Below are 25,141 nucleotides of genomic sequence, written 5' to 3'. Positions count from 1 at the left end.
ATTTATAAGGAAAGGGGGAGCTTTGAACAATAGTTACAAAATATCTCAGCGGAGCTCCAGCTGTCTGATCGACTAGCTGTCTCGATGTTTGATGGTTCTGCTACCCAAAATCATTACAATCGGATTTGATTCCGTTTTTGAAAATCCAAAAATTATTGAACAATAGACAAAAGGAAAATTGAATGATGGTTGAGGAAAATATCTCCTTGCCATTCCTATGATCACCTCTGATCAGGCCATGTCTTTGCCATGATGTGCCTCTTCCATTACTTCGCTGGTTCACCTGTCATTTTTGCCTTAACTGCTTGAATTCCCCACTTTCTGGAGCTGGGAGCGATCAACTGTCTGTTTCTTGTCATAATGTAGAATCAAAGATTGACCTGGAAGTGCTTCATTGTTTGACGTGTGGAGCTCCATGTTGAGAAATTAATTCTTAGGTGACCCGCACACTACTTCATGAGTCCTATACCTCCTTTTAACACGCTGAAAACGTGCACGCGAAGCAATCGATCGCTTCCTTCAAGTACTCAAATTCATTTTTGCTACCCATGTTGTCCTCGGTTTCTTGGTACAGAGCCTTTCACAGGATTATTCCTTTTCAATTACCAACTCCTTTGTGCCTTCATTCAATATCATAGCTGCGAACCCATACATTATTTAAAGCTCTGTACTTCCTTTTCGAAGTGATTCCATATCGCAATCTTCACAATGGTGCAATATTCTAATCTACTAATTGCCGACCTCTGATATGACAAGCCCCTTCTGCTTAGCTCTTCCTTCATTTCTCACCATAGGACGGAGGGTTGTGACTTGCTGCTTAGCCTTGAGGTGCTAGAGCGTTTAAACTCTTGTCGGGGGCCTTTCTCCCTTTGTTAACAACTCTACGCCCTTGGTTCTTTAAGTTCTTGTAACCGTGGTGCCAGCCCAATATTGGAGCCCCCTTATCGGAACTTTTTCAAGTATCAACCGTTGTAAAGTGCCAACATCTTTAACCTCTAATATGCGACCTTTGATATGATGTCATCACTCCACGTGGCACCTCATGAGTGGTGACACGTGTCATCCAAATTTGTCCCTTTAGGCCCCTCAAAATGCCAAAATTGCCTGCCACGTGTCCTTATTTGAACCAGTCATATGCTGCCACATGTTCCGCTAGAGGAGAGAGAAAAGGGCCCATCTGCCTTTGGTTTTGCGAGGGCCATTCTCGCTTTGTTATCAACTCTAAGCCCCTGGTTCTTTAAGTTCTTGTAACCGTGGTCCCAACCCAATATTGGAACCCCCTTATCAGAACTTTTTCAAGTATCAACTATTGTAAAGTGCAAACATCCTCAACCTTTGATATGCGACCTTCGATATGACGTCATCACTCCATGTGGCACCTCATAAGTGGTGACACATGTCACCCAAATTTGTCCCCTTAGGCCCCTCAAAATGCCAAAACTGCCTACCACGTGTCCTTATTGAAACCAGTGATATGCTGCCACGTGTCCCGCTAGAGGAGAGAGAAAAGGGCCCGTTTGCCTTTGGTTTTTCCAGGGAATCCTTTGTTTATCTTTATTGGAGTCCCCCGATGGTTTTTAACATTATCGACACTTTACCCATCTCACAACTTTTATAAAGTTCTCACATTTAGAAGTTCCGATTCTCCGATCGCTGATCTGTCTGATGCTTCGATGAGTTGATCTCCTCCAAGCTCCAATTTTGCGATCGCCGTTGTCTGATGTCCCTGGACCTCCGATATGCTTGATGCTCTGATGTTGTGATGCGCTGGTATGCCCGACCTCTGATATGCGATCATCGATAACTTGATGCTTTGATGTTTTGATCGCTGATATCTCTAGACCTCCGATATGCAATCTCTGATATATCAGACCTTCGATATTCCTTCCTAAGGCTTCAATCCTTGAACTTCAGTAGACCATATCTTTTGATCCAGGAGTCCATTTTTGGACTTCCACATATCGTTGGAAAGCTTGTTCAGAGCACTTTCCAATGGAGAGGGTCCGATTTAGGCTTTGAGTCCTTCTGCTGCTTGGAAAATGATTGCAAACTTCTTTGCTCATTTACTCTTTGGACAACTGGAAACACATTTTGCAGTAAGTGACAACATTGGCTCCAATTGGGGACAATGCCTTGTTGGCAAGGTGCTGAGAACCTGCAGACTAGTAGCCTTCACCATTGGGCATGGAGTCAAAAATATAATGAACCTATAAAACTAGAAAATCTCCATGGAACTTTATTTGCTGGGAGTCCTTTCCTCATAAAATTGAAATGCAAAACTACAAACTCTAAGAACTGGAAATTAAACACTCACATAGTGAGCTTATTTACATACAACTCCTGCTTATGAATAGGGCTCATTTCACCCAAGTGAGATCAACCTTCCAATGGTACCAGGTCAGCATTACTAGACATTATGCCATTGTTCTCTTGGAAGTCAACAACTAAAACAACCATGCACCACAACCCCCAAACTAATATTTGATGCTCAGTTCGTTTAATCTCTTCCATGAACCTTCTAATTGGGATGTGTCCTTGAAAATCAACGACTAAAATAGGCATGCAACATTTGGAATCTTGAGGTAAAACATTTAATGCATACCCCATAATTGAGATCGGCTGCTCGCCAAAGAAAGATGCCATATAGTCAGCCACTGGATCATGGAACTGTTGAGAAAAATTTATGGTTGTCTCCCTTTCTTGAATAGTTTCCAAGGAGGAATCTTTCTGTAACAGGTAGCCATCGAAAATGCTGGGCTCTTCAACTTTGGGCTGCTCATAAAGGAGTTGTTGTTGGTAATCTTCTCCCCACTTGTTTGTAAGTAGATCCCTTTGACAGTCTGCAACAATCTCATCCACTGGATCATCTGAATCATAGATCAAAGAATCTTTATCGACTTTAATATCACTTCTTGAACTTGTTCTCCATTTGAAGGATGTGGATCATAAACTGGAGCCTCTTTATTAACCTCCTAGTGGGCCTTCTCTTTTTGTGCAACATCCCTTGGCACCGCTTATCAATACGCTGTCAAGATTGAGCAAAAATTTAAACAGAAGAAGCAAGACTTTGGATTTGTGAATCCGAAGCAAGGGAAAGGCGCCATATAGTTAGCGACTGGATCATGGAACTGCTGAGAAAAATTTATGGCTGCCTCCCTTTCTTGAACAGTTTCCAAGGAGGAATCTTTCTGTAACAGGTAGCCATCGAAAATGTTGGGCTCTTCAACTTTGAGCTGCTCATGAAGGAGTTGTTGTTGGTAATCTTCTCCCCACTTGTTTGTAAGTAGATCCCTTTGACAATCTGCAACAATCTCATCCTCTGAATCATCTGAATCATAGATCAGAGAATCTTTATCGACTTTAATATCACTTCTTGAACTTGTTCTCCATTTGAAGGATGTGGATCGTAAACTGGAGCCTCTTTATTTTAACCTCTTAGTGGGCCTCCTCTTTTTGTGTAACTTCCCTTGGCACCGCTTATCAATATGAGCAAAAATTTAAACAGAAGAAGTAAGACTTTGGATTTGTGAATCCAAAGCAAGGGAAAGGTGTCGCCAAAATGCAGAAAAAGGACAAAGCCAAGGTGGGGCGACCCAGGGCAACCTGATGAAGCTGCAAACAAAGAACAACACCACGAAGACAAAGAAAGACATAGGGAAACGGTGTGAGTTCCATGAGAGCCCCACTCACAACACAAGTGAGTGTCAAGCCAAGCAATGATTGGTCGCTGAGCTGAAGGCTTCCGAATTAGATGCATGTTCCGACTCTGAGTCAAAACCCAACAAGGGGAATGACAAATGGGAGCAAATTATTGATGTTATGCAACCAGCTCACACAATAGAAGAAGAGATCTATTAACAACTTCAGAATTAGCCTCTTTGAGGGGGCAATCTCCTTTACATTACACAAATGAACAATTCTTGGATGATTCAAATGACAAAACATACTTCCTATATATAGGAGTCTAAGGGGTCACAATATAATCAGAGCCGACATAACGCTTGAGAAGTTATGGATGCCTTTATAAAATTCTCATCCTCCGGGGTGGAATCTTTAGCAGGTAAGTTCTTCCACTTGATGAGATAGGCTGAAATTGATCGATTTCGTAGTTGTCGAGTTCTTTTTTCTGTGACTGCTTCAGGCTCCAATGTGATTTTTCTTTCCTCGTCAAGTTCTGGCAATAATGTTTGAACTAGGAGCTTGTCACCTATAACCTTCTTTAAGCATGAAACATGGAAAACTGGGTGCACTTGGGAAGATGCAGGAAGCTTCAATTTGTATGCAATAGTACCAATCTTTTGCAACACCTTGTACGAACCATTATACTATGGTGATAATTTATTATCCTTCTTAGCTTGCTTGAGGGACATTTGTTTGTATGGTTGTAGTCGTAGAAATACCTAGTCACCTACATCAAAACTTCTTTCCTTGCAATGTTGATCTTCTTCTTGTTTCATCCTATTATGCGCTAAAGTGAGGTTATCCTTTAAGAGTTGGAGAACTTGTTGTTGATGCTTGATGTGATCTTCCATTGCTTCAACCATAGAATTTTCTCTTAAAGATGATGTGATGGACGGTGGATGATAACCATAAAGTGCCATAAATGGGGTCATTTTTGCTCCAGTATGGAAGGAAATGTTATACCAACATTCAGCTAGGGGCAACCACTTGACCCATTGTGTCTGTTTATTAGATACAAAGCAACGAAGATATCCTTCCAAACATTTGTTCACTATCTCAGTTTGCCCACTAGATTGAGGATGATAAGATTGAGCTATGAGTTCACTGATTACCCAAACAAGAAAATAAATCCATCTAAAATTTTCCAGTGAAAATGGGATCTCGGTCGCTTACAATAATCTTTGGGTTTCCATGTAGCTTTGGAATTGTTTCCATAAATGCAGTAGCAACTGTACTAGCTTTAAATGGATGAGATAATGCACAAAATTGTGCATACTTGGTAAGTCTATCAACTACTACCATTATGACACTCTTTCCTTCGAACTTGGGTAAATTTGTGATAAAATCCATTGAAACCTGCTTCCAACGTTGACTTGGAATGTATAAAGGTTGTAACAGACCCAAGGTCTTAATTGTCTCAACTTTATTTTGTTGGCAAACCAAACATTTTGCTACAAACATTTTAATATCAGATTTAAGGCCATCCCAAAAAATTCCTTCTTAACAATGTCGTAAGCTTAAAAAAATCCTGAGTGCCCTCCTAAGGGTGAGGTGTGCAATTCCAAAAGAATCTTTTGTTTGAGTTGGGAATTCTTACAGAGGTATAAGATATCTTTGTATCATAATGAATCATTTTTCTAGCTAAATGTATCAGATGTACTGGGATCTTGTTGCAATTTTTGAATGAGTGCCCACACTTCTTCGGCATTTTTCTGTTCATCCCTTGCTTCATTTATCCAATCTGGTTGGATAATAGAAATGGCACAAAGCAATGCTTCCACATCCTCATCCTTTCTTGAGAGTGCATTGACAACAACAATTTGTTTACCATTTTTGTAGATGATTTCAAAGTCATAACGCAACATCTTTGTGACCCATTTTTGCTGCTCTTTTGAAGATAATCTTTGTTCTAAAAAGTATTTAAGACTATCATGATCCGTTTTTACCTTGAAGTGTCTTCCCATTAGGCAAGGTCGCCATTTCTTAAGTGCATCTAGTATTGCCAATATTTCCTTCTAATAAAAAGCTGTGTAAATAGTTTCTTTTGATTGGACGACTTTCAAAAGCAATGAGTCTTCGTTGTTGCATTAAAAAACACCAATTCCATTTCCCGACGCATCACATTCCACAATAAAGGTTTTTGTGAACTCTGGAGTAGCTAAGACCGCTGCTTGTCACATTGCCTCTTTAAGATGTTCAAAGGCTTTTGTTGCATATGGAGTCCAAGAAAATGCATCTTTCTTTAGTAATGTTGTTAGAGGTGCTGCTATTCTCCCATAATTCTTAACAAACTTGCGATAATACCCTGTCAACCCGAGAAATCTTTGGAGATTCTTTATGGATGATGGTATTTTCTATTCCTTAATAGCTTTAATTTTGCTAAGGTCTACCTTAACACCTTCATAACACCTTCATGAGATACAATATGACCCAAATATTCCACCTCCTGTACTCCAAAGAAACATTTGGAGGTTTTTGCATATAATTGTTTCTCCTCCAATAGTTTGAGCACCTTGTCAACATGTTGAACATGATCCTTCCAATACTTGTTGTAGATTAGTATATCATAAAAAAATACTAACACAAATTTTCTAAGGAAGGGTTTGAAAATGGAATTCATCAAACCTTGAAATGTAGAAGGTGCATTGGCATGACCAAAAGCTCATAATGACCCTCATGAGTTCTAAATGCTGTTTTTTGAATGTCTTCAGTCTTCATTCTGATTTGATGATATCCTAAACGAAGATCCAACCTGGTGAAGTAAATTGCTCCATGTAATTCATCCAATAGTTCATCAATTACAGGAATTGGAAATTTATCTTTAATAGTGAGCTTGTTGATCTCCCTATAATCTGGACACGTGCCATGATTCATCCTTCTTGTGCACCAATACCACTGAAGCAAAGAAAGAACTTTGACTAGTTTGAATTATCCCAGTCTCTAGCATTTCTGCAACCATACGTTCAATATCACTCTTTTGGGCATAATGATATCTATAAGGCCTGATGTTTGGAGGAACACTTCCTGAGATCAAATGAATAGCATGAGCATGATCATGAATAGGTGGGAGGCCTTTGGGAGTCTCAAATACCTTGGAATGATTGTCCAAGGCTTTTTGGAGATCTGGAGAAATAGATGATTTCGATGTGGGAATCTCTAGTGAACATAATTGTGCAATTATGCCCTGTTGTTCTTTCTTTAGAAGCTTAGAGCTAATTATTTTTTCCAGTTTCTTTGCGATACCCCTTAATTCAATTTCCTTTCCTTTCCAAAAGGATTTCAAGAAAAGTTCTTGAAAATTAAAAGCTATTGTACCCAAAGATTGTAGCCATTGGACTCCTAGTACAACATCAACACCACCCATTGGAATGGAAAACATTGGACTATTCAATACATATTCTCCCATGGATAGCTTGATATTATGGCACTTTCCAGAGCAATATAGGGTTCCTATAGTTGCAACCATCACTTTACACTGGGAAATATATGATTTCGATGTGGGAACCTCTAGCGAACATAATTGTGCAATTATGCCTCGTTGTTCCTTCTTTAGAAGCTTTGCCATACAATTAGAGCTGATTATCCTTTCTGGTTTCCCTGCAATACCCCTTAATTCAACTTCCTTTCCTTTCGCACAAAATTTCATGAAAATTTCTTGAAAACTAAAAGCTATTGTACCCAAATATTGTAGCCATTGGACTCCAAGTACAACATCAGCACCACCCATTGGAATGGAAAGCATTGGGCTATTCAATACATATTCTCCCATGGATAGCTTGATATTATGGCACTTTCCAGAGCAATTTATGGTTCCTCCACTTGCAACCATCACTAGACACTCTGGTGCTAGATATAGGAAGCGATTCAATTCCTTGGCTATCTTACAATGAATAAAATTATGGGTACTACCTGAATCAATCAACACTATTACCTTTTTCTTTTCATATGTCCTATCTTGAGAGTTTGAGGAGTTGTAATTGCTGGCAATGCATTAGAAGATATGGCCGGATTCATTTCTTCTTTCTCTAGGGTTGGTTCCTGGTGTATATCCTCTTTTTTGATGTTTCTTGTTCCTTTTCTTCTTCCTCTTCACAATCTATGTAGAAAAATTTCTTCTCAACACACTTATGACCTTTAGTGTATTTGATATCACAACTGTAACAAAGCCCTTTTGCTTTTTTTTCTTCCAATTGTTGTGGTGTCAACCTTATAGGTTTTGGAAGGTTAGGGGCATCAACACTTCTATCTTTATAGTTGTGAGTGGTAGGATTCTTTGTTGCCAACCCGAATGCCTTCTCCAATGAATCAAGTTCCCAAAGACGAATCTCATTTTAGATGTCATCCTTTAAAGTCCCTATGAAGAGATCAATCCTATGTTCCACTGGTATATCATTTATTTTTATATTCAATTTTTGGAAATCCTCAATGTGCTCCACTATTGAACTCTTTTGTTTGAGATTTATCAGTGGGCTAAAGAAGGTGTTGCCTTGGTATCCTCATAATGTGCTATCATTTCCTCGGTAAAAATTGACCAAGTGACAATTTGTTTACGAGAGCAAAGCCATCGATAACATAGAAACTGATTGGGTTCCAAATATAAAATTGCAATGTGTAACTTTTGTGTGTTTTGCACATTATGGAGTTCAAAATATTGCTCCATTTGTAGGATCCATGTTACGAGATCCTTGCCATCAAACTTCCTCATATCAATCTTTGCAATGTGGTGGGTCTTCAATCCAACGTTAAAAGTCTATGAAGTCATGATTAACATTTTTTTTGTTCTCATCATGAGTTTCCTTCACTACCCTTTCACTATTATGAAGCATTTATTGTGGCAACTTTGTCAAATTTATCTTAAAATCTTCCATGTTTACTTTATGTTTTTCTTCTATACCATCCATCTTAGTTTCCATTCCATCCATCTTAGCTTCCGTTCCATTTTTTAAACCATCCATCTTAGCTTCAATTACTTTTTGTGAGAGCGAAATTTGTTTCACTTGATCTCTTAATTTTGATATATCATGTTGCATTTCTTCTTCTTCTTCATGTGTCATGGAAGATATTTCGGGTTGCTTACTAGGTGTTTCCATTTTTTTTCTTTCGGTCATTGATTAATGATAAATATGCTTCATAATGCCCTTTGAATCACTTCAATATACTTTCTCAGACAAAACTTATGCAAATTTAAAAAAAACTACACACTTTTTTTCGCTTTGTAGGGGCTCGATATTGAATTTGATGTATCTCTGTAATTTCGGATCTCCAAGGTCTGAAATTGCGTCCTGTGGTAGCCCTCTGAGTCTTCTTTCCAACCCGACAAGTCTGATCGAGATTGGATTCCCCAAGGAAGAGTTATGTGAAATCTCCCACGATGACTTGATTATAGACTGGTTCAGTAGAGCGAACTTGTATGAAGTGCCACGTGTCACTGTTTCGACCTTCGGCCCTAAAAACGTTACCCAACAACCTTCAGGCCGTCCTATTTCTGTCACGTTTTACGAAATTTGAATCTGATGCTCAAAGAGAAAGTTATGGCAAATTTCCCAAGGTCACTTGTTTGAGATGGAATTCTGGAGCCTACAAAAACCCTAACTTCCCTTGCTCATATCTCTAAAAATATTGTGAGATAAGATTTGAAATTTGTACACAAGGTGCACAAGGATTTCGGCTCAAATGGGTTTTAATTTCAGCTTCTGAAGCTTTGTTAGAAAAAAAGTTATAGCGAAAATGCCACGATGACTTGTTTGAAGCAGCGAAACCCTAGAATCCAAAGCTCTGATACCAAATGTTATGCAACTAGCTCACAAAATAGAAGAAGAAATAGATCAATGACTTCAAAATTAGCCTCTTCGAGGGGGCAACCTCCTTTACATTAGACAAATGAACAGTTCTTGGATGATTCAAATGAAAAAATCTCTTTTCTATATATAGGAGTCTAAGGGTCACAATATAATTAGAGCCGACATAACAATAATAATGTAAGGGCACAACCATAACAATAGTGGGTTTCTATGGGGCACAATAATAACAATATGGGGACAACATTGATACACCAATAACAATAAGGAGCTACAATGACAATAATAGGGGGAATACACTAGTATCATAGGGACCTAACAATTGATGCTGAGCTCAGTGCCCCTGTTGCCACTACCAAGATCCAAAAGATTGAGCTCGAAGCTCCAGAGGACGGAGTGAATTTTCCCCCTTACAGATGTGGGTGAAGAGTTCTCCGCTGTAGTTCATTGGTGATAGTGGAAAGCCAAAAGAACCTCATTTCAGCAAAGGTCGTGAAGCATTTGGGCTTACTGACCACACACCATACTCGCATCTATACACCATAGGGTGGCTTCAACAAGGAAGACTGCCTTCAAATTCAAGGAGGGCCTTTTCGAATGATTGGTCATGCCTTTCAGGTTGACGAATGCCCCCACAACCTTCATGACGCTAATGGAAGACATGTTGCGACCCTTCACCAACTTATTCGTGGTAGTGTATTTGGACGACATCCTGATCTTCATCCAGAGTTGGGAAGAGCACGTCCACCATATTCGACAGGTCCCTTAAACCTTGCGACAACACAAATTGTGTGCCAATTTGGAGAAATGCACTTTTGGTATGACCCAGGTTCAATATCTGGGGTACATCATTCATGAGCGGGGTGTGCATGTGGACCCAACCAAGATACAAGTTATTTGGGATTGGCTAGCCCCAACCACTTTAATAGAGCTCTGCAACTTTATGTGCCTTGCAAATTTCTACCGCAGGTTCGTGTTGGGGTTCTCTCATATCACCTGACCTTTGAGTCAAGTCACCAAGGGTGGAGTGAAAACAAAGTTGTTTTGTTCTGAATCCGAATAGAAGGTGTTTGCTGAGTTGAACCATTGCCTCTGCTCTGCACCAAAAGAACTTAAAATTGACAACTAGGGCCAACTTCCACCTTAGGATAGCTCATATGATGGAGATGATTATTGCATTGGATTCCTCTTTTCGAGAGGTACAATTTTGATAGAAAGATCATCTCATTCTGACAAGGAGAAATGGAATTTTGAATTTATTCTTTTTGATGGTCAAATTTTCAAGGTCGGCCTCATTCAAATGTAGGCTCATGAAGCCCAATGGATCTGTCTCGTCACCCTTAACAAATTGTAGAAATAGGAGTGACCCTTCTCTCATTTGGACATCAATCATCTCATCACATCATCTTCTCCCTCCTCTCTTGATTGGTTCGTACATCCTGGAGGCTTTCTTCTTCGCACGTGTGGAAGGAAGGCATGTTTCTGGATTGGTTTTGGAGGCCGAAGATTTCAGGGATTAGGGCATGCGGGTACCAACGATGACTTGGAGTATTTGACCAACGCTGACTTCTCTTTTGGGTGCATAATTTCGATTTTTGTAGGCCGCGTTCTTTGGCATGGATTTTGAGGTGATTTGGGACTGTTTGACCGAGTTGATTGTTGTGTTGACTTTTTGGTTTGACTGCAAAACTAAGTTGCACGAAACAAGGAAACGGGTACGAGTTTCCGAAACGGGCACTAGTACGAAATGTGAGCCCCCCAAATTTTGGAAACGGGGAAACACAATATATATATATATATATATATATATATATATAGGACATTTAAGAAATAATGTCAATTACATAATTGACATTATTTCTTAAATGTCCTAATATATATATATATATATATATATGACATTTAAGAAATAATGTCAATTACATTATTACATTATGATTAAATTGTTAATTGTCAATGCATAAACTAAAGTCTCTAATTTACATCACATTTACTCATGAATGATCACATAATGAAAATAGCAATATCCAAAATCAGCGACGAGAAATTTCTAATTTCTTGTCTTGCGCTTGATTGGGAGTCTCCTCCTACATAGTCGAACGACCTTAATGCTCTTGATTAAATACAAGTTCCATACCCTAGTACCCTATGTGCTCTTGATTATTGGGAGTCTCCCCTGCATAGAGGGGTTGGTTTTCTTGATTAAATTCAAGTCCCATACCCTAGTACATGACAAAATCCAATGGAAACATTGCAATACCCCCAATCCTGAAATTTTGAAAAACAGATTAGTTTGCTGGATTTTGAGTGAGATCTAAAATTTTACCTTCTCCATATGAAATCCAATGAGGGCGAAACCACTCTCAAACATCTTGAGTCATTTCATAGTAATGTTAAAAATTTAAGTAAAAGGATGAAAATGAAAAATAAAGGGAATGCCACTTTGACTTTGACTGGGTTGACTGAGCAGGTTTTGGGTAGACTTTACTCTCTTGGCATGCCGCATACTTCCGCTGTTGACCGAGCTGATTGGAGGACTCTCTCTCTCTTTGTCGAACTATTGAAGAATAATAAGAAGATTTGATCAAAGGGTTTCTCGACATTGGGGTTTGTCCTTGACATTTGCGACATTTTGTGTCTTCTTGTCTTGGATTGTCTTTTGCATATGTTTTTATGTTCTATCTGCATTTACTGTCAATGTGTATAAGTTAATGTGATTGCTACTGAAGATAATTAGAAATTGTCATTGGGCTGATAAGAAACATTAAAATAAATTGTACTAAAGCATAGAACATACCATTGTTATCTAAAATTAATATGGTATCAGAGCTCAGGTGAAGACAAAGCCTTAGCATGAGTGAAGCAAGGAAATCACTAAGGGAGGTTGTTGGACAAGGACTTGGAACTAGTCCCAATGATGACTACATCTTTCTTCAAATCTGAGGACAAGCTTAAGGACAAGTCCGACTATCATGCATGGAAGATGAATTTGGATTTGACTTTGGAAGAGATGCCATAGATTATGTCAAAGGAAGAATAGCAGAGCCTCCTTCAAATGAATCCACTACTGCACAAACCAAGTACAAGAAAGGTGAGGTTAATGCTAAGTAGATTATTGTGGATTCTATTCACAAGCCTTTGGTTTCCTATATTTCTCATTTAGAAACATCTAAGGAGATGTATGACAAGCTGGTTGGGATATTCAAAGTTAATAATGCAAATCAAGTTTTCTTTTTCAAGAACAAGTTAAAAGACATCAAGATGGATAGAAGAGAATCTATCCAATCCTACTTCATGAGGATTACCGAGATCAAGAATGATGTCCTATCTATTGGAGAAGTCATTGGTGACCGAGAGATCTCTCTTATTGCACTTGGGGGCCTTACAAGATATTGGGATGTGTTCAACACTACCATTCTCAACAATCATAGGATTTTGGCATTTGATGAGCTATTGTCCAGATGCACTCAAGAAGAAATAAGCATGATGGAAAGAGAGAAGCCCTCAAATGGAAACAATCCTATCGCCTTATTCGCTCATTCTAAGAGAAGGAACAATGTTGGTCCGAGGAATCAAGGACAAGGGTTCAAGCTTGGATTCAAAGAAGGAAGAAAAGCACGATGCTTCAATCGTAACAGGTTTGGCCACTTCGCTAGAGAGTGTCCTCACAAGAAGGATACTGCAAGAGATGATAAATACAATAACAACAACTTCAAGGGCAATGGCAATCAAAGGAACAACAGGTTCAATAACAATGAAAAGAGGAATGCTCCCGCTGCTCGAAATGGGAGTGGTCGTCCTCCCAAGAAGTCGAGAAACTCTAGGTATGATGAAGTGAATGTTGTAAAACAAAAATAATTTTATCTTATTTTTGTCCTCTCCACCGCCACTCCTCTGGATACATTGGACCATTGGTTGATTGATAGTGGTGCCTCAAGGCACTTCACTGGGTACAAGGAAGCCCTCTCAAACTTGGTTGAAAAGAAGACGAATATGGAGATTATACTTGGGGATAATGCCACTTATCCCATGAAATAAATTGGGAGATGATGACAACAATAACAACAACTTCAAGGGTAATGGCAATCAAAGGAACAAGTTCAATAACAAAGAAAAAAGGAATGCTCTCATTGCTCGAAATGGAAGTGGATGTCCTCCCAAGAAGTCGAGAAACTCCAGGTATGATGAAGTTAATGTTGTAAAACAAAAATAATTTATCTTGTTTCTGCCCTCTTCACCGCCTCTCCTCCGGATACATTGGACCATTGGTTGATTAATAGTGGCGCCTCAAGGCACTTCAGTGGGTACAAGGAACCCCTCTCAAACTTGGTTGAAAAGAAGACGAATATGGAGATTATGCTTGGGGATAATGCCGCTTATCCCGTGAAATAAATTGGGACCGTTAATCTCCACTTAAATCTAGGTCAAACTCTTCATTTGCAAGAAGTTCTATATGTACTTGATCCGAAAAAGAACTTGGTTTCTATTTCTGCGATGGAAGACAAAGGTCTTAAGGTGACATTCATTGATGGGAAAGTTTGTGTTTGGCAAAGGAACCCAAGAGATGCATTCACTCTTGGATTCAGGTTTGAAGGCCTCTATCAGGTTGGAGGAAGTTCGTTGGGAGCAATGACTTGTGATATGTCTCTTCAATTCAAATTATGGCATCGAAGATTTGCTCACCTTCATTTCAAAGCTTTAACCGATGTAAGGAAGATGGTTAGAGGGATGCCTGAATTCAACTTAAATCATGAAGGTGTTTGTCAGGGATGTGAAGCTGGAAAACATACAAGGGGACCATTCCCTTCAAGTGAGACTCAAACCACCGATATTCTTCAGTTGGTCCATTCTGATCTATTAGGTGTGTTGCCCGTGACATCTTTGGGTGAATATTTGTATTATGCTATTTTTGTGGATGATTTCTCTCGCAAAACATGGATCTATTTCTTAAAGAAGAAGGATGAAGTTTTCAAATGGTTCTGCTCCTTCAAAAGCCTTGGTCGAGAATCAAACAGGGAAGATGATCAAAATATTGAGGATTGATAATGGGACCCACTATGAATCAAATGAATTCAAAGACTATTGTAGAGAAGTTGGCATTAAGAGGGAGACTACTACTGGATATACTCCTAATCAAAATGGTGTTGCCGAAAGGAAGAATCATACTATCATAGAAGTCCCCCGTGCTATGCTTCATGATTAAGGTCTTCCGAAGTTCTTATGGGGAGAAGCTGCCAACACCTCTGTGTATGTCCAAAACCGATGCCCACATCAAACTTTGGACTTCAAGACACCCGAAGAAGTATTCACTGGTAAGAAACCTGATGTTTCTCATTTTAGAATTTTTGGTTGTCTTGTATACTTTCATGTGTCAAAAGAGAAAAGAAACAAACTAGATGCATCCAGGAAGAAAGGAACGTTTGTGGGATATAGTGAAACTTCGAAGGCATATAGAATCTATGTGCTTGGTCAAAGGGAAGTGGAATTAAGTCATGATGTCACATCACTTTTGATGAAGATTCTTCTCTTAGAAAGATCCGAGATCTTCCTATTCCTAGGAAGGATGAACCTCTGTCTTATGAATCGATGCCTGATGTTGAAGGTTCGATGGATGCCATTGATCCACCTCCTAGTGAGCCCTCTAGTTCAAGGAAAAGGCCTTTGTGGCTCAAAGATACTTTTGAAGACGCTGAGAAACATATTGAACCAAGGGGGACATTTTGTGGAAGCAAGAAGCCGAATAGGTACCAAGGGTACTTAGCTTCCATGAGTACCATTGTACAATCTGAGCCTTGTACATTCGAAGAAGCCGTGAAGGAACAGGTTTGGAAGGATGTGATGAACAAGGAGTATGAGTCAATCATGAAGAATGATGTTTGGGATGTGGTTCCTAGACCCAAGGACAAGTAAGTGGTCACTTCAAAATGGCTCTACAAGATCAATCATGGAGCTGATGGGAGTGTTGAGAAATTCAAGGCCAGATTTGTAGTTCAAGGCTTCTCTCAAAAGGAAAGAGTAGACTATGATGAGATATTTGCCCTAGTTGCCTGATATACCACCATCCATTCGATTATTGCCCTTGCTGCCTCGCAAGGATGGAACCTACAACAGATGTCAAAACTGCCTTCTTGCATGGTTCACTTAAGGAGGAAGCGTATGTGGAACAACCCGAGGGGTTCGAGGTTCAAGATCGTGAAACATATGTACGCAAGTTGAAGAAAGCCCTCTATGGTTTGAATCAAGCTCCTAGGGCTTGGTATGAGAGGATCGATAGCTATGTTATGAAGCTGGGATTTACAAGAAGTGATGCTGACCTGAACCTATACTTTAAGGTTGTAAATGATAGACCTCTCATTCTGGTCCTTTGTGTGGATGATCTCTTTTTGACAGGTGATGATCCTCTCATTCTTCTGAGTTCGAGATGAAGGACCTAGGACTGATGCATTATTTCTTAGGGTTGGAGGTTTGACAAAAGCCAGGTGAGATTTTCCTTTCTCAAGGAAAATATATTGTGAAGCTACTTGAGAGATGTGGGATGGTGGACTGCAAGTCCATGACTACTCTGATGGAACTTAACTTTAAGAAGCTATGTGGAAGTATTGATGGGTCCAAATTGACAAACCCTACCGAGTATCGTCAACTTGTGGGGGCCCTGATATTTTTTGTCAACTCCTGTCTTGACATATGCTTCGCTGTGAACACGTTGAGTGAATATATTGTTGAGCCTCATCACATTCATTGGATTGCTGCCAAGAATCTCTTGAGATATCTCCAGGGTACAATCCACTATGGATTGAGATACATTGTCGGGAATTTGAGGCTACATGGATATACAAATGCTGACTAGGCTAGCAGTGTGGTGGATTGTAGGAGCACGTCTGGGTGTTGCTTCTCTTTGGGGTTTGCCTTTATATCTTGGATGAGCAGGACGTAGAGATCGGTTGCAGTAAGCACCACCGAGGCCGAATACATTATTGCAAGTATGGCCTCTTGTGAAGCAGTTTGGTTGAGGAAGCTCTTCAGTGAGCTATTTGAGCACATACTAGATAACACCGTGATCTTTTGCGACAACCAGAGTTTGATTCGTCTATCAGAGAATTTCGTGTTCCACGACCGCTCCAAGCACATTGATATCGGGTATCACTTTATCCGAGATATGGTACAATGGGGAGCAGTTAGGCTCCGACACATCAGGACAGATGAGAGAGATCAAAGAGTTCAATTTTTCTAGGGCGAGGTTTGTTAAGAAAATCGAACAAGTGATCTGTTGTAGCAGAGGGGCAGGGATAGTTGAAGTCAAAGGATCTTCTCCGGGACATTGAATACACAACAGAGAGATGTAGAGAGACGCCAAAGGAGGCAACACAAACCCAGGGAGACTGACGCTGGGCCAAGAAGGGCCCACACATTTCCAGTGCTGGGGTAGAGGCACCCTCCAGCAGAAATCTGAATTCAGATTGGGGAGTAGTAGAATCAACCAGAAAGGCTGACGTCAAAGCTTCAGGAGGCAGCGCTGTGCTGACGCAGTTGTCCCAGTGTGCTCCACGCAGGCCCACGTAGCTACTGCTGAGGGGCAACACAGTTGTAGCTGGGGACAATCAGTCCAGTTGTTGGAACAGAGAAATTTTTGCTGGGTAAAGTGAGGTAATCTCACTTAGGTTTTTGCCAGTATATTTTTATCTCTATAACTAGATAGCTGAGGGGGCATCCAAAGTGTATTCAAAACTATTGCTTAATAATAAAACCCTCAAAGCTGCTGCACCGGTTTTCCCTCATTGGGTTTTCTAGGGACGTTTGTCCAAAAATAACGGTGTCCCTTGTGTATTTGTCTCATTTTATTTCAGTTCATGATCTGTATGTATGTGTAGTCTGCGAAAGTGTTTTTCATCGTCGTTTAAATAAATAAATAAATAACTTGTTGAATGTAAAGAACAAGTAGGAGATGATAAACCAGTGATTGCAGTAGGATTTATGACGTGTAGATTCAGAAATTTTCACACGTGGTGGTGGCGACAGCTCGTGAGGAGCGACTATGACCATAATGGTGGCGACATCTCATAAGGAGTGAGGAAAACGTCTAGACAAAATAGCGGGTAGAATGACTTGTTGGAGGCCATGCACATGCTGTTGGTTGTCACGAGCAGTGGGGTTGCGACTCTTTAGTGGTTGTAGCACCTTTATATATATATATATTATTTTTATGTAATTTTTCTGGGCTCTTTTTTATATATAAAATAATATAGGTCACTTATATAACCTTATATATATATATATATATATATATATATATCTTTTCTCTCGCTCACTCTCTCTCTCTCTCTCTCTATATATATATATACTATTTTCTCTCGTTCTATATATATACTATTTTTTGACCTTTTTTATTTTTAATTTTTCTAATAATTTTATTTTTAATTATAATTTTTTTAGTATATATATATATAATTTTTCTAATGGCCAAAGGCCTAACGATGAAACCCGCAAAATGGAGAAACTCCAATTTCAGTGTAGCGAAACACTTCAATTGCAACAACAACAAAGTTGACGAAGGATTGATGGCCAAAGGTTGGATCAAACTGGCTTTGTGCAACAGTTGAGTGGCCAGAGGATCGAACAACTCTGATACCAAATGTTATGAACAAGATTCATATACATAGTAGAATATTCAGAAGATCTAAAATATGTAAATATTCATTATAGGACAAGTAGTATATTTAGATAGAGATGTACAAACGATGTGAGATATGATGGAATTGTTACAAATGAGGGCTTGCTTATATACCTAGGCAAGTGCGCATTCATGAATGGTCATGTCTTTGGAAACATGCCTCTTCTACACTAATTACTAATTAATTAATCATTATTATAATTATAATTATTATTTATATTTAACTTATTTTTATAAATTTTATTCATAACAATGCTCCCCACATCTCCCATGCTCTTGGGGCATTTCCTGACGTCCCCCTTTTGGGAAAACTTAGAGAATTCCAAGGAGAAACATTTCTCTGATGTGGGGGATGCATTTCCCCAAAGGGGTGCTTGTGGGCATTGACCCTTAAAAAGCGCTGAGCACCTCCTTTGAGTTTTGCCTAAAAGCAATAATTTATTAGTAGGGTGTAACATAAAAACTATGGCTGACGCAGAAAACTGATAGCTTGGAAACTTGAATGTAAAAATACACACCGGTATTTAGAATAATAATTTATTAATATGTATAAGATGTATAAGATGATATATGATGATTTGAATGTTACAATGAGGCTCTGCCTTTTATATCTCAGCAGGTGACTTTTCGTGAGTGGGCATGTCTTTTAGACATACATTTTCACCTAACTTAATGACTATTTAACTTAATTAATATTTAACTATTTAATATTTATATTTATTTTATTTATTTAGTTGTTATGAATTATATTCATAACATAGCCTCTTCCTTCGAAAGCTTTGTCCTCAAAGCTTTAATGCTTGGGGTTTTCTTCACTTAGTGTATGTAATCTGGCCATCATTTTCTCTTATAGCTCATTGGTAATATTTCCTTAGATTGATTTTTTTATTTTTAATTTTCCTTTTTAATATGTCTAATCTTTTTGGTTTTGTGTTTTTAACTCTATTTCTATTTTTTTTTTATATAACTCTAATATATATATATATATATTTTTTTTTAACTCTAATTTTTCTTTTTGTAAACTATATATATTTACAAATATATAATTATAAAATATAATTATATAATGAAAATTTATATAGCTTAATGTATATAATAATGTTTTTTTTTTTTTATGAATTAATTAAATGTTGAATTAGTTTATAATGTGATTATAGGATGGCAGTAGCGTTATCGTAATGTATCTATGTCCGAGTTATATATTACACAGATCTCTATATATAACAATCGACCATATATCGACCCCATCTGACATAACCTATCACCCGTGATGGTATACGACGTATCTGGGGACACAACGCTTGACGTGGAAGTTGCTTCTGTTTCATTTCAAAATTTCGTATGTTAATGCTTAATGATCTCTTCACATTCTCTTCATTTGGTTAAAAAATGTAACCTACACTTCCGTGGAATCCATCGGGCAGGGAAGAGGGCTGTCGAATGGCTCCAGATGAGTTGCACGTCGGAACACCATAAATTATAACACCGACGAATACAATTATGATCGGCAACCAAATAGAAATGGTGTGTATTGAGAGTGGCACAATCTATGGAAGCAGTCGGGAAAAAGGCAGCGTGGCGGGGGCAGAGGCATGGATTGACAGTTTTGAATGATTGTCATAAATAGCAGTGAAATTTATGGAACAAAACTCTGCCTTGTGTCTAAATTCGTTGTCTCAGAATACTAATGGAATCTCGTTATTAGAGTTAGAACTCGTTTCTCGGCCAAGATAGGCCCTGTATCTTTTGCCGGACACTGTGTACGTAATATTACCACGCTTATTTAGATATGATATTACAGGTAATTCAGAACTTTCCAAATACTTCTCGCCTCTGGCCATTTTGGACTTTATTTTTCATGAATCTGCCAAGTACTCATGGAAATTCTCCTGGCTGTCTTCTGAGGACACATCAGAGCTGTCATCACTTTCAGAATTTGAAGCCTTTTCCTTGTCTTTCTTACGTTTAGCAATAGCACTATGAGAATTGTCAGATATTTCCTCAAGAGATTTGAGCGTAGCATGCTGCTTAGCAAGCTCTGATGCGTATCGTTTTTTAGGAACATATAAATAATATAATGTAAGTCCCCAAAATGTAACATACAACTCTGGAGAAACACTGTTCCAAGCTTTTGAAGGCAACATTGAACTTATTGTTCCAAGCAAGTCTGACCACGTGATAGACTGAGTTTGTTCCAAGATCCAAAACTAGTTCAGAAGAAGAATTATAGTGCTCCGTCTCTTTACTACCATCTAACTGAGCCACTACTTTCGAAATATCCGCAGGCCAGGAAATCTCAGAATATATCGGCTTGAATAGGCGCATAATTGGCCGATATATTAGAAAAGCTACCTCTGGATCAAGGTGGTACTTATGTGCAATATCATCGAATGAAGGTATCAGCTGGGCATATGTTGTAATAGGTGTAACTGCATTAATCAAGAACTCCACATACTTAAGCAATGTGCCATAACACTTGTCAAACTTCTTGCTAATGATCTTTATATGTGGTGCATTAGTCTTGATGACAACAATTGATCGACGCTGAGCTATAAGACACAACAGACACATTACTAGTTTTGGCTCATCTTTTGGAAGTAAAGCATCTCTTAGTCTGCTCGTAGACTTGATTAGGGCCTTTTTATTTCTCGTAATCCCAAAAGTTGTGGCTTGATATCAAAGAATTTCACCATTGGCCATTTCATCTAAATGTTCTTCTGTCATATTCTCTGTACATTGGACATTTACCATTTGTTGGATTAGTTCCTGCAGGAGAACAAGCTCGATACCATCTCCTCTCTTAAATTGATTAACAAGATTTTGGACAAGGCCTCTCAACTCAATTGATGGATATTTCTTGCACAAGTGACCCCAGAATGATGCCAGTCACTGTAACCTGTCTAACAAATTAAGATCATCTCCTTTCAGTTTTTCACACCCTCCTTGAGTAAGGTGCTCTCTTACAACTTTTTCTTGGTGTGGGGTTTTAATTACCTTAGCAGTTTGCTGCTTATTAACCTTCGGATTAGCATCACTCTCATCTGAACTGTCCTCTTCACTACTCTCTTTCTTGGCAATTTTTGCTGGTTGTTGGGTCTTTGTTACCTTAACATTTTGTTTCTTTGCCTTTGGCTCATCATCACTCTCATCTCCCTTATTATTGATTTTCTTTAGACACGTTTTAACGTCTGCATATGATTTTTCTAAATGCTGAAATACTTCTTGAATTTTATTAAACTGCTCAATGTAATCAGTATATGAACGTAATGGCACATTGTGCAGCGAACTACGTTTAAAGGCTCACATGATTATATCGTGTGCCATGGCTCTGATACCACTGAAACATAAAAACTTACGCTGAAGCACAAAGACTGATAGTTTGTAGACTTGAATGTAAAAATACACACCAGTATTTAATATAATAATTTATTAATATATATAAGATGTATAAGATGATATATGATGATTTGAATGTTACAATGAGGCCCTGCTTTTAGACATGCCTTTTCACCTAACTTAATGACTATTTAACCTAATTAATATTTAATTATTTAATATTTATATTTATTTTATTTATTTAATTGTTATGAATTATATTCATAACATAGGGCAGGTTGATCTTCAACCCTGGGACCCTACTAATGCTATGTAATTAATGGTAATGTTGAATTTCTAATAGTAATAGTGGCATTCTCCTTTATCTTTCATTTTCTATTTTACATAGTAATGAAAGATAAAGGAGAATTTCACTTTTGCATAAATTTTTATCGTTACCATTAATTGTTTCATGATGTTTAAGAGTGGTTCCAACCTCATTGGATTTTATATGGAGAAAGTAGATCTGTAGATCCGCAAAGTTAATAGTTTTCAAGATTGGGGGGGATTGCAATGTTGCCATTAATTCCATCATGTATGAGGGCATGGAACTAGCACTTAATCAATAGTGCCAAGCCTTCTATGTAGCTCGATGTTGGTGGCATTGATTGTTGCACTCTATTGTGGCCGTGGTAAAAATGTACCATTAACCCGAACAAAATCTTGGTTTGTGACATATTAAGCTTTTTCTATCTTATTTTAATGCTTAGAGGGTGATATGTAGGTATTTGTTGTATCATGATATTTTTCTGGGGATTCAAGAGGCCATCTAGAGCCTCTTTGTTCATGTATTTTTGGTTCAAAGATGGATTGTGCTTGGTGCTATTTTGGTTATATGGACACTTACCATATATATGAGAAACTTTGAATATTTGTGTATTATGGTTTGGATTCATATGGATGCACATGAATATTTTGTATTTTTTCCAAAATTTGGGTATTTCTCTATTTTTTGGTTGATCATTTTTTCGGTCCATTTTTTTTCAGTTCTGGGTTTTGGAGTCAACCAGTTCATTAACTGGTCTAGTTTTGATAACATTGGTTCATTGTCCATTGTTCATTTTCAGTTTTAACTTTTGAGTCTTGACTCTAGATACTGATGACTTCAGATTGAGTCTTTGACTAGTCACTCTTTACTATTTTTGAGTTTAAATTCATTTTATTATTTCACTCTTTAGACTTTGGTATCTACTAGTTTTCTTAGTACTAATCTGATTCTAGAATAATGAATGATGAATTTAAGTCAATGTAGATTCTAGAATGATGAATATGAATTTTAAGTAAATGTGTACAATATTTTATTATTTCTATTTATTGAATCATTTATGATGTATGAATCATTGTATTTCATTATTGAATTTAAATTTGAATCTTTGTTTTTATTTTATTTTTTATAATATGTATACAAACTCCAGTGCCCCCCTGTTCCCCTTGAATCCCCTAAAATTTGGGGTTGCTCCCACACAATCCCTGTTCACATGTCCCACCAAGAATTTCTATAATATTTTAGAATGGATCTGGAACCTGAAAAATTGAACTCCTTGGAATGCTTTAAAGGTTCATCCTGATGCTGTATGCCATATTGGGTCCCGACAAATATGATCACAAATTACAAGTTTACAACCCCAAAATCTCAAGGTATCAAAGTCTTCAAAATTTGAACCATGAGTGAACCTCCATACTGGGATCTCCAAAATGTAATTAGTTTTCCATTTGTCCAAGACCCAGAATACTGAAACATTTGACCTCCTCTAATATGCCTGAAATTCAAACCAGAAGCACATTGACATATAAGGTCGTCAAGTATGATCAGATCCTATATGGATGACTTTTAAGAAACACAGAATTTACTGGAAAGAAAATCTTGAAAATCAATAAAGTAAAATCTCAGAGATTAATTTCTGCAAGAAATATGCATGTATGAGGAGCCCGCTATCAACAGAAAACTTTGCGCAATTGATATGAATGAATGTGATATGTCCTCTGGATGTACCTGTGTATGAACTACCTGCCAAAAAGCTTTTGAATGCTTAACCGTTCAGTAGTTGAAGCCTTGCAACCATGTACTGAGTATGATTTTAGTAAGATTTAATGTTATCAATATTATTAAATTGATTGTCATCTTTTATATTTTAATTCCTAAGCTAAGCTGAAAAATCTCTAGGTCAGCATTTTTTGAGCTGTGGTGGCTACTACTTGTACAAGAAAAAACATTAAGAGGGAACCTATTCTTTCTCAAATTGGATATTTATGCTTATTTTCTAAATATTGAAGGCAATGCTAAGGAAAATATTTTGGATGTGAAATATTGTAACAGAGTTTGTGGTATTTCTACTGAAATGCTTTTGGTAACTCCTGGTTATGATGCAATTAACTTTGGATACTATATAGCTGCTTTGTTTCATTTATAGATTGAGATCATTTATCAATTCACAAATATTTGAAAGACGTCACATGCAAAATGCTTTCTTTATAAATCGTTCAGTTCGATTGTAAAGTTCATGGTCATTTATGAAATAAATGATATACTCTGATTTAATGGTAAATGCTTGTATCAAAATATCCATGATATTAGATCTTTGTGCTTTGATTTTTGATCTGTGAAACTATCTTTTACTCTGTATTCCCTTGTGGTTATGTAGGATATGAGCATCCTGACAAACAGTGCTTTGATTTTTGTTCTGTGAAACTATATTTTACTTTGTATTTCCTTGTGGTTATGTAGGATATGAGCTTCCTGACAAACAGTGCAGATGGAAGGGACGATGCTGTTGGATTAATGAAACATTTATCTGAGCATGCTGCTTCAGCATATGCACAGGCAGAGGAGATTTTGTCTAATGATGACAATAATTTATCACAAACTGTCTCGTCAGTCCAAGCTTGAAATTCTAATTTCAATGAAGATAAGGGATCATAAAGAAAATATCCTGTATAAGTATTTTAGAGGGGAGAATCCCACACAATTTTCAAGTTACATTGTTGTGTGAGAAAGGGTTCACATTTTGTGCTAGCTCTATGCTTGTGGGATTAACGAAATATCTATGTGAGCTTGCTGCTTCAGCAGATGCACAGGCAGAGGAAATTTTGTCTAATGAAACTCTGGAAAAGAATGTATCACGAACTGTTACATTTTCCCGAGGTTCGAACTCTATTCTTGATAATGGTAGAAGGGACTCTAAAGAAAATATCCTGGGTAAGAATTTGAGGTAAATGTTCCACACAATTTTCAAGTTACAGTGTGGTATGAGAAAGGGTTACCCTTGAATAGCCTTCACCATTTTAGGTTTGAAACGATAGTTTGTATGTTTGTTCTTAGATCACTTATGCATGCTTGGAGCTACATTGAGCATTATTACTCCCAATTTATACCCAAGTAATATCTTTTAATCCTTTTATTATCTTCTAATGGATGGTTGAAGTTTGCACTATGCACACAATTTTCAGGTTTCATTGTGGTATGAAAGGGTTCACATTTTGTTCTAGCTCTATGTTTGCTGGATTAATAAAATATCTATGTAAGCATGATGCTTCAGCAGATGCACAGGCAGAGGATATTTTGTCTAATGAAACTCGGGAAAGGAATGTATCGCAAACTGTCACATCATCCTGGGGTTCA

The 25,141-nt window shown here is 37.9% G+C and overlaps 1 protein-coding gene across 2 annotated transcripts in view; it reads left to right on the top strand.

Annotated features, from left to right (window-relative positions):
• The window catches only part of LOC149260036 (transcription factor MYB3R-1-like), a 216,940-nt gene extending 192,192 nt beyond the window's left edge, over nt 1–24,748 (top strand). Inside the window, exon 10 of one of the 2 annotated variants that reach the window (XM_089419608.1) lies at nt 24,248–24,748. In XM_089419608.1, coding sequence (XP_089275734.1) covers nt 24,248–24,409 — 162 coding nt within the window. In that variant the 3' untranslated portion in view covers nt 24,410–24,748. The remainder of the gene's footprint in view (nt 1–24,247) is intronic. The other variant, XM_089419615.1, reaches the window with a different exon arrangement.
• Nucleotides 24,749–25,141: the final 393 nt, after the last annotated feature.

This window comes from Pinus tabuliformis, chromosome 6, assembly GCF_031772625.1.
Source record: "Pinus tabuliformis cultivar Carrire ecotype Pingquan chromosome 6, CPIR1, whole genome shotgun sequence".
NCBI classification, from domain to species: domain Eukaryota; kingdom Viridiplantae; phylum Streptophyta; class Pinopsida; order Pinales; family Pinaceae; genus Pinus; species Pinus tabuliformis.
Note: the sequence above shows the minus strand (reverse complement) of the source record. Positions and strands in the feature narration are given on the sequence as shown.